At 40.3% G+C, this 16,395-nt stretch overlaps 1 protein-coding gene across 4 annotated transcripts in view; it reads right to left on the reverse strand.

The window, feature by feature from the left end:
* Positions 1-16,395, reverse strand: part of afdna (afadin, adherens junction formation factor a) — a 113,618-nt gene that overhangs the window by 17,329 nt on the left and 79,894 nt on the right. For all 4 annotated transcript variants that reach the window (XM_073492722.1, XM_073492721.1, XM_073492720.1 and 1 more), the window contains 11 exons: positions 10,894-10,959; positions 10,725-10,798; positions 7,849-7,967; positions 5,105-5,305; positions 4,549-4,640; positions 4,231-4,425; positions 3,599-3,740; positions 2,920-3,325; positions 2,580-2,830; positions 2,279-2,493; positions 1,106-1,285 (listed from right to left, as the gene is read on the reverse strand). In XM_073492722.1, coding sequence (XP_073348823.1) covers positions 1,106-1,285; positions 2,279-2,493; positions 2,580-2,830; positions 2,920-3,325; positions 3,599-3,740; positions 4,231-4,425; positions 4,549-4,640; positions 5,105-5,305; positions 7,849-7,967; positions 10,725-10,798; positions 10,894-10,959 — 1,941 coding nt within the window. The remainder of the gene's footprint in view (positions 1-1,105; positions 1,286-2,278; positions 2,494-2,579; positions 2,831-2,919; positions 3,326-3,598; positions 3,741-4,230; positions 4,426-4,548; positions 4,641-5,104; positions 5,306-7,848; positions 7,968-10,724; positions 10,799-10,893; positions 10,960-16,395) is intronic.

The raw sequence follows: 16,395 nt of genomic DNA on the forward strand, positions 1-16,395 counted from the left end.
GTGCTGTATATTTACATGTCCAAAGAATGCTCCTAAAACTCGGATGATATCCCACATGTCTTAATTACAAAATGCTACAATCTGACTAAGGCCTAGTTTGGAATATGTCATTAAAGTGAGCCATTTAAAAAAATTCTAAGTATTGTCATATTCTGAATAATGGTGGAATATTAATGTGCATGTAAACATCATATCACGTCACTTTAAAAACAGTATAAATCAGGATGGGATGTTAAAATCATCCAGTTCTACTGTGCATTATCCAGAATTATTTAACTAAATGTATATCCACTCAGGTTGCAGAAGACACTGTGGTCATGGTTCATTCTTGTTAAGCAGCACAGCACATATGCTACATTTGCATTATATAGGAAAGACGCCAAATACAAAGAGGACCAGTTCTGACTTCATTTAACGAAGAGCAAGAACAGATGTTGTCATTTCACTTTAAACTAGTAGTGACACAAGTTGTTGTGTCTTAACAGCAGGACGCAGCTGCTTGCTGTAAATCATGAACTCCTCCATCTCAGTGGGCAGGAAACTGAAATCTGCAGGAAACGTAAATCACCACATGTACCATTTGCCTTAAAGTCACACAGTTCGATCCATACGATGTGAACGCAGCAGTAACAACATCGTCACCTGCTCTGTCCCAAAACCCACCCATCCACCCCTCCAGCCAATCAGATTTAAGCAGCTCAGCATGGCAAAGCGATGACAGAAGCATGTTGCAGATGCACATTGCAGGACATTCATAGTGGGAGCGCTGCCACACAGGAATTCATTTCCCCTTCTAGCATTTAAAAGCTGGTTCTGTTTTTCCCTCCTCATCAGCATGATTTCCTGTGACTCGCCCTTGCAGGTCAACTCAACCACTGATTTGTTTCTGACTGTGAGATGATGGGCATTCTTACTTGAAAAGTCAGATTCTCTTTTTTACATCTCCCCTTCTTCCTTCAGCACTTCCTGTAAATGTTTAATTTACTCTCTCCACTTTTCTCGTCTCGTCTTGGTCTCTAAGCCTCATCACCTCTCCTCGCCATCATTTTCTTTGATTTCTCTACTGTCTTCCAGTCTTTCTATCATCTTCCCGCCCCTGTCTTACCCTGGCTCTCTTCTCAGCCTCCAGCCTCTGCATGATCATCATGGTGTCCACATCCTCGTCCTCTTCGTCCTCCTCGTCTTCATCGCTCTGCTTTGACTCCTGCAGTCGTTTCTGGAACTGCCACTCCAGCATCAACTTCCTGAGGCGGTCGCTCTCCTCTGCTGTTCGCTCCGGCTTCGCCTGGAAAATAAAGTACGCTCAGAGTTGGAACTGGTTGTAAATCCTTTACTAAAATAAAAATAAAATACACATTTTTCCTCTTACCTGAGGAGCCATTAATCCATCTCTATTGTTTAAGCGTGAGTTGTTGAGTTTTAGAGATATCAGCCATAGAGATTTCTGCCTTCTCTTGAATATAAATGAATTGGATGGCACTCGATTTGTGATCCTCAAAGTGCCAAAAAAGTATATTTGGAAAACATTTGAAAAAGCAATGTCTCTACAGAAATCATGACCCGGTTCCTCAAGATATCAAGATCAACAGACCTTGTTGTGAACAGTTTCATGTACTGTAAGGGACTATTTTCTTTCAACCAAACTACACCCGCAAACTGTATCAACACTAGACCTGCAACAGTTAGTGGATCAAACGAAAAGGAGTTGCTAACTATTTTGTTGAAAAATTAATCGTTTCAATCATTTTTCAAGTAAATATGTGAAAAAAAGCTTTTTCCAGCTTCTTAAATGTGAGTATTCGCTTACTCTGCTTTTACAGTGCATCATTGGGAAAACTTAATGCTTTAAAGAGGAAGCAACTCTTAATTTCCTCCACCTTGAATACCAAGATAGAATTGACATGGTAAAGGCCATCTTGAAGCTGCGCTGCAAAAAGCTGACAAAAACACTGAAGTAAAGGGTAATTTTGCTATGATAGGAACGCTACACTACGTTTTATACATATTGCAGACTCCATTAATGTTTTCATCCAGCGTTCTCTCTCGTTCATTAGTAGATGCACGCATCATTCTGTTTTAGGAACTTTGAGCACCACAAGATGACTGCCATTTAGTCCATTATATTAAAACGAAGGCCGATATGTCTAAAACTCACACCAAAACAAACATGGATAAACAGCACTTTAGGTAAGAGGAAAAATATACACTTGATTTAAGGCTGAACTGACCCTTTAAGCTAAAAACAAATCCCTCTAAACGGAGCTTTAACTGTGCCTACCTGGAGCTCCTGGATCTCCTTGTCCAGAAGGTCAACGATGTGAAGCTGCTGCTGTTTCTCAGCCTTCTCACGGGCGTCTCGTTTCCAGGGGTCTGGAGACAGACTGTCACTGGACGTTAGCTCCTCCTTACTGATGGTGATGTACTGCAGGTCTCGCCTCTCGATGGTCCGTGGCTGCTGCTGTGGTAACAGCTCCCTGATCACCGTGTCCATACCTACAGGTACATCATATTGTATTTAATATTCAAATGTGGCAGTTTGTATATAAAGGAAACATTAAATATAAGAAATGTTTTCTTACCAGGGTTGGGGCCACTGGCAGGGGGAGGGACGGCTGACCGCGGCAGGCTAGCCAGCTTCTCTGGTCTGGATGGGGGAGGCTGGGGCTGAGGCTGTGGGGGGAGGTAGGGCTGGGGCGCAGCCACAGATGCCAGAGGGGGCTGGTGGTGAGGAGGAGGCATGGATCCTCCGTTGTTGTGAGGTTGGACGGGCATGACAGGGTTGGCCCGGATCTGACCCAGTTTCCTCTCCTGCTCTCTCCTCTTCCTCTCCCTGGGAAACCATCATCATCAACATCATTACTACAGTTTTTAAGCTTAGCTGGAACACAGAGGACATTTTGTAAAATAAAAAGATCTTACCTCTCTTCCTCCAGCCGAGCTTTCTCCTTCTCATACCAGCGTTGCTGCTCCTCACGCTTTTTGCGGTCGGCAGCCTGCTGGGCTGTGACAGGAGTGACAGCAGTGGGAGGCGGCGGGAGTGGTAAGTCTGGTTGGGGGTCGTAGGGGTCGTAGGCATCAGGGTAAGGGGCCGGCGGTGGAGGTGGAGGAGGGGGCAGGTCAGAGCGGGATGGCGTCTGGGCAGAATGTGGCGGCACAGTGTGAGGGGCGTTTGGTGTCTTCCATCGGCCCGGCCCCGTCTTCTGGTTCTGGGTCTTGTTGGAGGAGGAGGAAGAGGCGGAGAAATTGAGGTGCTCCTGGCTGGATGTGGATGACTCCAATGAGGAGGAGACCTGTGGCTGTGGGGCCCAGTGGTCAGGACCTACACCTACAGACACAGAGGCAGCCATTTTATCCTTTTCTTCAGATCTATTTATGAAGGTCTATTGATCTCAACATTCTCACATTTTTTGTTCTGAATAAAACATTGTAAATAGTGATTAGCTGATATTATGTAATCGAAAGTAATATCATCAAATTTGATTACGTTTAAGAGAACATCTGGAATCTGAAACCCACTAAGCTGTTACATAATCTGACAGTAAATAACACCATCAGGCCCTTTTTTTGTCCTCCTCTCTCTGGTTCTCTTTCTTTATACCTGGCGGACCTCTCTGGTAGTCCAGATCTCTGTGTTGGTAGTCCAGGTCCCTGTGCTGGTAGTCCTGCTGGTAGTGCGGCTGCATGTCTGGCCTCAGACTTCCTGGAGGAGGGTACAAGTCCTCCTGGGAGTGGTTCACCCGCTGGGAAAAGACAAAAACACTGATTAGAGATGAGAGAAAGGGGATAAACAATGAAAGTATGGCTGGGTAATATCATGTTGTTTTTTTACTGGTTTTAAAGGCTGTATTACAGTAAAGTGACGTGTTTATCTGAACTTAGGGCTGTTCTATTTGTTTTAATATTTGCATTTACCCACGATTCCCCAAATCTTTGATTCATTTTGACTTTTGATTTAAAAAATTTCAGCACTGACAGCTATGCTCAAATAATATTCATCAAAATATAAAGAGAAAAAATACCATCCTTAATTGATTTAACAATAAACAACAAAAGACAGAAATTCTATTTGTTACGACGTGGCATCTCAAACTTGTCCAGAGTAAACCATCTTCTCAAGTAAATCAATCAAGGATCTTTGGAAATGTTTAGTTTAGCTGAGTTGAGTTTTTCCTCTACGAGTGACCCTCTTCACATCACTAAGGATCTCTGAAACATGACTTGCTGCTCTACCTGCATGCTGTTGTGGATGTTGTCGACCACAGGGAGGCGTTCTCTGTCCTCCATGCCCTGCCAGTGCTGCGAGGGCGCCTGTCCAGGACCGACGACACGATCCTGGCTCTTCGAGGCCGGGATGGTGAAGTACTCCCTGGGGTAGGTCTGGGTGGGGATGGGGTAGGCCTCTGGACGGGGAGGGGAGGGCTCGTCCTGGTCGGTGAAAACAGAAATTGTGAGTGTGTCCTTCGAGTGTTGGTGTCACTTTAGTCTCATTTGGTCTGCGGGAGCATTCCACACAAAGACGCCACCTGCTTCAATCGTACTGCTACTTACGTCAGCACACAGGTTGCCGGTGGAGACGGAGGTGATCTTAGTGCCGGGTCCTCCGGGGTAAACCGCCTTGCCTGCAGGACTCTGGCCCTGATCTGATGATGAGGAGAGAAAGTTACAGTTCAAGAGCTTTGCTAAAAAATACAACTACATTGAGGAATAAGCAATGAATTAAAGAAACAAATGAGTCACAAATAAATCCCCAATTATAATAAATAGTTGCTGTAAGAGATTATTTTTTTAAGATTATTGCAGACAGTGTTATTGCCAAACATTACTGTGGAACTGTTTCCATATCAGGGTGGAGTACGTTAAGAATAACAGTGTAGTTTCAATGTGTGAATGTGTGATAACACATTATGTGTGTTGTTCATGACTCATGTAACAATCTTATCCTTGTGATTAATGGATCAGTATTGGCTTATTATGTGTGGTCAAATTCACTAAACAGGCATGATTAAAAAAGAGTAACTGGTTGCTACAATAAAAATTTAGCTGATTTAGCTGAAAATTTGGCATGTAGGTCAAGTGTCTCAATGCAGGTATGTGAGGGCCTTACTGGCAACGTTGGGGCTGGAGCGGTGGTCAGCTCGGTTCTTGAGGAGTCGATCTTCGCTGGTCATCTTCTTTGGTTCGGGGTAAGAGTCCCAGCCGGCCTGCGGACTCTCCGGGGAGCCGTTCTGCACTGAGCTGTTGTACAACTCGAAGCCTTCGCTCTTTGGTCGCAGTTTCCCGTTCTTGTCACGGCCTCGGTCGGATGCTGATGGAAGAGAGAGAATGAGTTTTTTAGACAAAAAAAGTACCACAAAATCATTTTAATACTTGTTTTGGTTATTGTGAAAATATGAAAGTGTGTCATCGTAGTTTGTCTTTAGTTTTGTTTTCATGATTTTCTAGATGACGCCTCCTCAAATGCAGTTTGGGCAGATGATTAGGTGACACTGCACTGAGACTGCAGACCAATTCCTTTTTGCTCACATGATGTATGTTAAGGATTTTGCCAGATGTTCATAACTTTATCAATGGCATGGATAAAAATGTAATATCTAGAGGGTGCTCCACTGAGTGGCAACAAGTAATCAATTAGTTGTAACTATTAAATTTAATGGCAACTATTTTGACAATCAAATAATTGGTTTGAGCATTTTTTTTTAAAGCAAAAATGTCAAACATGGTTCCAGTTTCTTAAATGTGAGGATTTGCTGCTTTGCTTTTTCATTTATGACAGTAAACTGAATATCTTTGGGTTGCAGACAAAACAAGACTTTTTTTTTTTACATTTTAATTACTGGCATTTTTATACGACTGTGTCATCTTTTTAAAAGGCTATCAAGTGTTGTGGAAAATGATGAAATTATTTTTAAGTTCTAATTCCTTTTAAGTCTTTTTTCATAAGGTTACATTAATCTTAAGCCATTTAAGACAATAATCTAAGTCAATTGCAAATGTAGGTTTATCTAGTCTCAAGTGTTTCTCTGTTGTTTTCCTTCTGTGTGTCTAGGTTTTCTTCAGTACAGTCACACCCTCAGTCTGTGAGAATCTACACTTGGACTTGTCCAGTTTCCAAACATTAGGTTCACTCAAGAATGACCAGCGTCCTTCACTGCCTGGCGGTTAAATTTCTCTGTCTGAACTGGAAAAAACACGCTGCGGTCGAGGGAATTTGGGAGAAACACCCCTTTATCGTCATCCTGGACCACAGACCGGCCCGGCCAGAAGACTTCCTTAATGAATCTCGGGTCACATTCCAGCAGACAAAGACCAGCACACAGCCAGACAACCCAGTAAACTCAATGCCATGTATGTGTGTGTGTGTGTGCGCAGCTCGTCTCACACACATATCTGGCTGTGGCCACAAACACTCATTATATCCTTCAGTCTGCAGGCTGGTTTTTTACTGCACTATAGAGAAGACAACAAGGACACACTGTCTGGACAAGTCTGCTTCTCTTCTTTCATCCACAACACAAAAATTACTGGCATTAACTAATGGTGGAACTCACAATAGTCCATTCATCACAGCTATTAAACAGCAAGAATCTGCAGGGTTTAGGAAGCCAAATATACGACTGTGTGTCATCTTTTTAAATGGCTCTTAATTTAAGACTTACACTGTAGTATTTAGTGGAAAAACAGCTGAAAGGCATACTGCAGTTCACTGTTCTTCATTAGAAGTAGACCTGCAGTTTCATTATGGATTATTCTGACTATGATTTTAATAATCAATTAGTTCATTGTTTGGCCTATTAAATATCTAAAAATACAGAAAAAGCACCTTGCAATATTTAGAGCACACGTTGACATATCTAAATGAATTCTGTTAGAGCAACAGTCCCAAACCTACAGTAAATATTACATTTATAATGATATCAAAAAGAGAAAATTAGCATTCTATATTCTATAGCATGCTATAGCCTGAGAATGATTTGAGATTTTTGCTTGAAAAATGCCAAAAACAATTGCTTGATTGCAGATTCTTGGGGAAATGACCCTTCACCTCAACAAAATACGGTACTTTCTGAAGAACAGAGGGTCACAATTTATTTCAGCAAGATCTGGATGTGCCCCTCATCTGTTACCAATAAACACAACGCATAATGGACGCTCTTCATGTAGCATTATGCTCGTGTACCACTGCAACCGTTGTTATTTCATAATACGCTCTGAGCAGATATGAGGGAGGGAGGGCGGGTGTCTTACGAGTGCTTTTTCTTGTATATGTTGGATACCAGTTTCCCTTTTGTATTTGCCTGCTGGGTTTCCTTATATGAAAATGTAGACTGCATTCTCATGTCCTACATCTTGAAACTTTTCCTGAATAAAACATACTCACTAAAAAATGCATTGCAGATTCTTTTTTCTGTCCATCATTCGATTAATCAACAAAAGGTGTGCAAATGATCATTTACCGCTATTTACAACAACACAAAGATCTTCAAAATCATGAGGAAAAACAGACAAATTAATAATAATTAAAAAAAATGGACATTTAAAACAATAACTTTGTCAGTCCATCTGTTGTATATTCAGTCTTAATAAGGACTCAAGGGAACCATGAACATATGAAACAATACGTCCGATATGAGTTTGGAGTCTGAAATAAATTGCAAAACTATAAACCTATCGCTCTGACATCGTTCGATACTAGTGGCATGTGAATAGGTTTCTTTGTGTGTCCAGACCTGTGAGTATGAGTGTGGCACAAAAAAGTAATTATAATCTTATTAAAATAAGAAGATACTAATGTAAACTCATTACAAGCTGCTCTGAGGGTATCTATCTGTTAAATGGGTGTATGCTCACCTCTGGGCATCATGGGGCTTGGCTGGTTGAGGAGTGTGGCCAGTCCGTGGTAAATGGCTCCCTGCTTGGCGACCTCCAGAGTTACAACTGAGCCCGTCCTCGTCATCAGCTCTGCTGCCCTGAAAACACAGAGAGAGAGAGAGAGCGGGGGAGAGAAAGAGAGAGAGAGGATGAATATAAAACTTTCAACACATCTTCAAAGGATCTGACACACTTATTCTATTCTCTGTGGTGTACGCATTAAACTGATATAATACACATTAATATTTGAACGTCCCATTTAGCTGCAATGAGCTGTTTAAAGATCAATGTTTTTAGTGATCAAAGCACAGCATGAATTCAGTTAAATGTTCAATGGTGACACCGTGCTGAAGATGTATCACAACACACACATAAAAATGTAATTAACAGGATGGCTGGTGGTTCAGTCTGATACAAAATCTCATCTTAAATACAAACCACTATCTAAAGATGGTGGGTGATATGAAAAACATATAACTGAAGTGGAATACTGTATGAAGAGATTACAGATCAGGCCCCGAATCTATTATACATACATGTTCACACTACACTGAACGACAAGACGGAGTCCATTTTGGTGGAATTCCAGACTGTGAAATCTATCTAGGATGTTGGTGTTATGTTCACTATGAGGTTTCTTCCTTTGTTTGCCCATTTAAGAGTTTGTTTGGGGGGAACTGAACCTCTAAGGAGGGTGTTGTAACACTGGTGCTGGAAACATTTTTAACATACTACAAAGAACTTTTAACTTGTTATGAAAAAGTCTCAGTTTATTCCAGATGTCTTTATTTGACCTGCATGAGCAAATAAGACCATCAGCGAGAAAATTGGCTCTTTCTGTACAGTTATTACAGTTATTCTTAATGCATATCCATCCAGGTTGGATAAGTCATCAAATTAAAACTATTTTTTATAATGGAGTGCTGAGGATGAATTGTAGAGTCCTACAGCCTGAGGAAAGAAGCTGCTCTTTAGTCTGGTGGTACGGCATCAAAACAAAGTTGACTTTTAAAGTACCCCGTAGTAACTATAAAATACTACATCTGATTCCAACTTGAAGCCTTGAAATCAACATTAAATCTAGAGGTTGATACTCTGAGTAATGGCTGGCTTATTGTCACAGCTGTAGAATGACATGAAAAAAAAACAGTTACATCAATGTGGGTAAGAATACTGTAGACTATTTTAAACATAAGACTCAAATATAATGAACATTTCACTCAATAGAACTTGATTCACTGACCAGAAGAAATTAAAAGAGGGATAATTGAAAAAGAAAACAGATCTCACAAATTCAAATGTATTTCTAGGTAATAACTTTTAAGGCTAATACTTATAAGATTGAATTTTAGACATTTTAATACTTTAAAAATAATTGTAGAGACCCTTTTGATTCTTTTCTGTTGATCATCTCCTCATTTCAGCCCTACTACAGATGGATTTCTAACCAAATTACAACTTTTAGTCATTATGAGAAAACACTAGTAAAGTTGCTGTCTACGTGCATCCAAACAGGCAGAAAAATAAACTGGAATACTTTTATTATGAACTAGAGGCGGCAGGGATTATATTTGTCACTGCCAGCGACTCACTTCACTTTAATTTGAGTACAATCCTGCTGGTTCAACCACATGCACACAGACACATGCACGCACATGCACAGACGCACGCACGCACACACGCACATGCACAGACGCACGCACGCACACACACACACACACACACACACACACACACACACACACACACACACACACACACACACACACACACACACACACACACACACACACACACACACACACACACACACACAGTACCCATGTTCTTTAACAGCCACATGTGCGCAGGGCTTTAACCAAATCCTATAAAAAGCTAGGGGGCAGATCACACAAGGTAATGAGCCATGTGTGTTGGATTGGATGGAACTCGGGGAATGCAACGTCAACTGCTTGATGCTGAGCAGAGAACGGGCTGTAAATCCACATTTGGAAATATCGCAGGATTTAGTAGCTTTTATGCAAACATACACCAGACCTAAAGGCTGCAAATCAAACTTTATCTTAAACCTGTCAGAGGAGGAGGAGATGACCACAGGATGATACCATGACCAAAAAAGGTTCAGAAAATCATAGGGTAATTATCTGATTAACTCTTAGTTGACATGCTCTGAAATGTCATGATGTAATGAGCCTCTCCCACCTGCTACCTACACACCAAAGCACTTAAACAATTGATTTGTAAATCCAGTTTGACAGCTGTCAACATCGAGCCTGTGCATGCAGAGGGAGAGGAATAACTGGATTAATCTGAGCGGGTGTTAGCCACCGAGTGCTGTTTCTAAAACATACACACCCTCGCTCTGCTTGTGCTGTGCGCTCCAAACAGACATGCAGGAAATTTTCTCTTTTTACGAGGATGCAACTGCCTCAATGTCTCAAGACTCTCAACCCTGAGGTTGTGGTCATCTGATGTCAAGTAAACATGATACTTCAGTTTTAGATGTTTTCAGTTCTCAAAAAAGAAATTCAAATTGAGTTTCATCATAGCTTAACCATAAATACATCAAAACTGTGCGGTAGGTGGTTGACTAAAGAAAAAAAATAATACCATGTGCATCCACATTTACACCCTGGTGTTTCTTAGAGATAGATCACTGAAGCTTTAATCATAATTTACACGTGTCAGCCGGGAATTTCCCAATTGGAAATCAGTGTAAGAGGACATTTAGCTGGCATCAAATCACATTATTTCTGGGAGCTGAGGTATTCAAATTTGTCTTCCAAAACCAAATCGAGGCTGCCAAAAAACATCTTTTTAAATATCAGTGCTAATTGTGCGAGAACTGTGTTTACCTTTCTTGTGATAGGCCGACCAGACTGCGCCCGTCAACGCTCAACAACTGGTCACCTGCCGCCAAACGACCGTCCTGTAAAAACAAAAACACACACACCGCAGAGTGAGTCACTGTGTGTGTTTACCCTCAAATTTTCTGTCATGGTTCCACTTTCTGTGTGTGCTTACCACATCAGCTGCTCCGCCTTTGACGACAGACTTGATGTAGATGCCCAGCTTCTCCTGACCAGCACCCTACAGAGACAGAGACAGATAAACAAACTGTATGTGAGCCAATGAACCAACAAAAAACATTTCAAAACACGTTTCACATTTTGTTTCAAGTCATTTCAGCAGGGTAAAGCAATTAAAACATACACAAACAACACACAAACACGCAGACCTCAATAAAACACTCAAGTTTCAATCTAATTATCATTAAACAACCAGGATTGTAAAATGAAATGATGAAGTCTCATAAAAAAAACATAATTATGTATATTAATGAATAAATGATTTAACATAAAACTATTTTAGGTGGGGTGCTGAGGATGAGTTAAAGAGTCTCAAAGCTTGTGGAAAGAAGCTGTTCTGTAGCGTAGTGAAACAGCAGTGGATAATTCTGTATCGCTTGGCAGATAGCAGCATTTAAGACAAAATAAAAACATACAAACAGCTAAAGTGTGGTTTGTGAGTGTAAACGAGTCAGGATGCTTTCTGTGTCAAGTTTGAATCTTAATGTGCTGCGGTTTGTGTGCAGCCAACACAATTTGAAAGAGGGAATGTCGACTAGTAATGAAAAGATCATAATCAAGTGGCGTTCTTGTATTGTTAGCAAGTAAACATCAAGAATATAAATAACATTTAAACTGAAACTATTCTTTTTTACGAATGGTGTACTGACGTCTTTGTGGCCTATAAAGTCGTCACACTGGTTTTACTTATACACATGTGGCTTAGGCTGCTCGTATTTTTTCTCCATTTTCACTTTAAATGTGCATTGTAAGGGGTATAAACGTGCTTTCAAACTGGAAAGTAACATGATGTGAAACCAGTGACATTCTCTCCAAGAGGCCAGTAAAGCTGGTCTGTAGAGAGTAAATCTCAATGATGGATCAGTGCTAAAATGGTGTTGGAGAAAGTTGTCTCCTTTACATGGAAGCCCATTCAACCACGCATTATCCTGACATGCTTTCGCAGAATCACACTAAGTTATAATAGATGATAGCTGCAAAGATGAATTGTTTAGTTGTTAACTATTAAATTCTTTGCCAACTATTCTGTTAATCAATTATTTTGTTTGAGTAATTTCTTTAATTAAATCCTTCTTCAGTGCATTATAAAAAGAAGCATCATCAGGTCATTCAGGGCAGAAATGGGCTTCCATACCTTCTTCAACAAGTGCTTTAGCAAGGCATTGTAACCATGGTAACACTGGATATAAAAACAACTTTTGCTGGGATCTGACTGCACTAATATCAACTAAAAGATGCCCAAACTAACAGATGTAGAACACCGGGAGCAGAAATGAGGATCATGCACTGTGCCATACTAAAAGACAATCATTTCTGCTTCTACGGATGTTTATAAAAGATCCTACAGAAAAATGTAAATGTCTACAAAGTCTAAAATGCGCTCCATAATGTTTCAGACCACACGGATATACTTGATGCTAAAACTCTGTCTCTGGCTGTTCCTGCTTGATCACAATATGCCATTCACAGTTATGGTTCAATAAGAACATGTCTCTAAGCCTGACAGTGAGAATTTCAAGACATATCTGGTTGAGACTGAAACACCAGTAACATCCAGCAGCACTGACTGGAAGTGGAGCACCAGGAATGTAAAAACACACATTTATACCCAGCTATTAAATAGTGTTGACACTGAACAGAGCAAGTTTGGATTGGAAACCTTTGTCATATCCTGAACACCAGGCCTCTTTTATCTGAGGTAACAAGTTCACCAACATGTCAAACTGAAAAAGACTTACAGAGGAGAGTGTTTTTATGTTGTGTTTCCCTGCTTATTTTCTACGTTTCTCTGCTGTGTTCTCATCATATTTGCTGCTCAAACAATCAAATACCCCCACAGGAATCTGTAAAGATTCATTTCATGTCATAACATTTACTTTACACCAATGCTTTTTTTACCGAGTAGGAACAGAGCAACAAAAAACAGAAGTACAGATAAAACTGGAGCAGACACACACACACACCAACCAGAGCTCCTGTGTGTGTGGGGAGGTGGTTTACAGAGCAGCAAAGTATTGGCATGCCATCAGACGTATCACACGATTCCTTTGTCATCTTGACATGTTTACCCTCAGAGTTTGCGCAACCTTAAAACCAGAAACCAGGGAAATATTTCTGTATAGAGACACTCACTGAGCTAAATATGAAACTACTAATGGACTTACTTGAATACAGAAGACATCTTTTGATTCAGACTTTCTAACTTTTAAACAGAGACAAAAGCTTACACAGAAAACATCTCAGGAAGGGTTCAGATGGCACAAACGCTACCTTGACATTAAGAATCGCAGCATGTCTATAAACTCACTCATAAAACTGTGGACTGGATTAAAAAGACTCCTAATTGCTGCCATCCGTCAGACCTGGCAACGTCGCAGAGAGAGAGAGAGAGAGAGAGAGAGAGAGAGAGAGAGAGAGAGAGAGAGAGTGTGTGTGTGTGTGTGTGTGTGTAAGAGTGTGTGTGTGTGTGTGTGTGGCTGCCTCTTGTAAAGCAGAGACAGGGGTTACACTCAGGTTAATAGCTCTCCCTGTTTGCAGGTCACATGTATTCACTGTTTCATCAGCTGTAGTGCAGAAGATAAAGACACAAGAGCAAACTGCAGGGTTTCTGCAGTGTTCACTAAATTACATTCAAGTTTTAAACTGTATTCTATGTGCTATTAAACAGGTCCTTAAAACCGATCAAAGAATGACAGGTAACTATAATTGGACTTACAACTGTTTGGCAATAGACACATTTTTTTCTTTAACGTATCATTATAAATTAAATGTTGATTGCTCAGTGTAATGGCAAAAGAATAAGGACACCATCAGCGTTCAGACTGGTTTTCTATAAACCTTTCTTTGACTATAATATTTTGTCTGCCACCAGGTATGAACTGTGATACAAAATGGAGGCTGGTGATCCAGACTAAATTAATGAATAAAAACTCACATTTTCTGTGATCCCATTCCCTGTGATCTCTCTAAGCTGTACCATTCAATAATGCCATAAAAGAGCAAAAAGGAATAAATACATTTTAAAAAAGTATTAAAAATACAATTTCTAGCTTTAACCAGTTGAACCGATTCTTGTTTTGTATTACATAATCACCCTGACCCAAAATTAGCTGATAATTTGTGTTTTCCAAACATTTTACCACACTGCTGATTTCTGGCTCGTTGCAGAAGGACTTTGTGTTCTGTAAATTGTGTTGATCAGTGACTTCCTGCAGCAGGAAACAACTTTTGAATATGGGGAGACATAAAAATCCAACTTCAAATCAATCAGTTTGTTATAAAAAACAATGAGCTTTGTGTTGCCTTTTCATCTGCATGAAATAAATACATTCCTGAGCTTTCACTTTGTGGCACTTTTTTTTTTTTTTTTTGCAAAATGTGTTTATGAAAGCCTGTTATTTAAAGTCGGATTCAGGAATCATTTCTCCAATTACTGCATTCTTATTGGTGGTGCATCCATAGAGGTAAACTCAAAAGATCCTTGAAAGTCTTATTTTCCAAATCCACTTTTCTTCTTCTATTTATTAGCTATGTGAATGAATACAGATACATTCTGTATTTGCCATGCCCTCCGTCTTCCACAGATCTGTGTCCCAGTTTCCCAGCACAAAGAGACAGCAGAGACAGCAGCCCTTCAAACTATTTCACCCACAATGTTTCAACTCTCTCCGTCTGTCTGTCTGTCTGTGTTTTTGTGTGCGTGTATATGCAATAATGAGGCTGGATTCATGCAGGCACGAATTTCCTGTGAGTGACATTAAGATGAGAGAAGAGCATTGAATCATTCTGACTGTTTTATGTCTGTTGTACATTACAGAAGACATTAAAGAGCCTCTTTTTCAGATGGAGCCACAGCTTCATGCACTTATCCAAAATGGGGATTGGGGCGCCAAATCAGGCTCCACAGACACTTGTGGGAATTCCCTGAATCCCCCAGAGGATGTTCGGAGGGACTTTTAGCTCCCAGAAGGGATTCAGAAGGGGCGACAAGTTCTAGCCTTTAAGATATCCTGTCTGCAAATGTGCATGTTGGCATGTCTGCTGCATCGATTTGATGGAGTTTGTAAAGCTGTGTTCAGTACAACACTTATCAGCTGCATCACAGAGCCTCGCCTCATGTCCTTTAATGCCTATTAAATGACTCACGTAGCACACGTTGGACAGAGACAGACAGAGGAAGAAGCTGCGGTAGAGTAGCCAAGATGTGCCTATCTGAGAGTGAATGAGAAAAGAAATCTGCTTTTCTGGGGAACTGGTGTGTGCATCAATACTGAGAAATAGGATAGTGATATCATGCCAAGATGTTTCACAATAACAAAACTTTCACAAGATTTTCTTTAAAGATTAAAGACTATTTTGTACTCATTTTTGATGATGTTGTGAAGTAGCGTGGGATCATGGGAGTTGCTGTCTTCACTGCAGAAAAACCACTGCTGCCAATGAAAATCTATCTCATGTGATTCAGACAGAAATCAGGTTGCTTCCACACTCTCTGACGTAGAATTTGTTGTTTTCCTGGAAGTTATAGTGACAGGCGACCAAATGATACGCACTGTTACTTTGAATAAAATTTCGGATGAACATCTGGAACAGTCGGGATAATACAAGAACCCAACTAAATCAAATATACAACAGTTGTTTTAGACATTTTAATGCGGAAATGTTACATATTATAACTTTAAAGTAGCTTTTAAAAAATATAAATAATCAGGTTGTATTGAAAACAAACACGGTGATATGTCAGAGTGAGAAGGTTGGTGAACTAGCTAGCTAGCCACCATTTACTTTTGTTAGTATTGCTTACTTGTGATGCAGCACTATTATTCCTTCCCATTTGCTGCTTGTTCTGTTTAACAATGAAGACAGCAACTCCCATGATCCCACGCTACTTCACAATCTCATCAAACTACGTACTTTGTTTTGATTAAAAGACACCACGCAGCAGAAATTGCATACTGTGTGTTTTAGCCCAGCGTGTTTCACTAGAAATGGATGTGGAGCTCTGAAAATGATGCAGTATCACACAATACATTCATGAATAGCAATCAAACCAATACGTCAAACTAAAACTATATGTTGAGCTATTTACCCTGATTAGCAGCTACAAGCTGCAAAGACACAGCTTCACATAATCATGAGGGACTGGCAACACACAAAATGTAATTCTCTATATGTAAAATCAGTTTTACTGCCATGTAAACACAGAAGAGAACATATAGGCATGCAAGATAAGATAACATGTAAGCATGTTGAAACGTGTGCACGCACACAGCAGGTTTGTTGGGCTAATGAAGCCATAAAACTGGTAGCTGATGTTTGAGTCTGGGTCAGAGTGAAACCAGATGTGTCGCTTGGCATAAACATCAACTGATCGACGTATAGACACACCTTTCTTCAGTAAATCATACCACCACTTTAAGACAATACAAAACATGTA

The sequence above is a fragment of the Pagrus major genome, chromosome 22, assembly GCF_040436345.1.
Source record: "Pagrus major chromosome 22, Pma_NU_1.0".
Taxonomy (NCBI): Eukaryota; Metazoa; Chordata; class Actinopteri; order Spariformes; family Sparidae; genus Pagrus; species Pagrus major.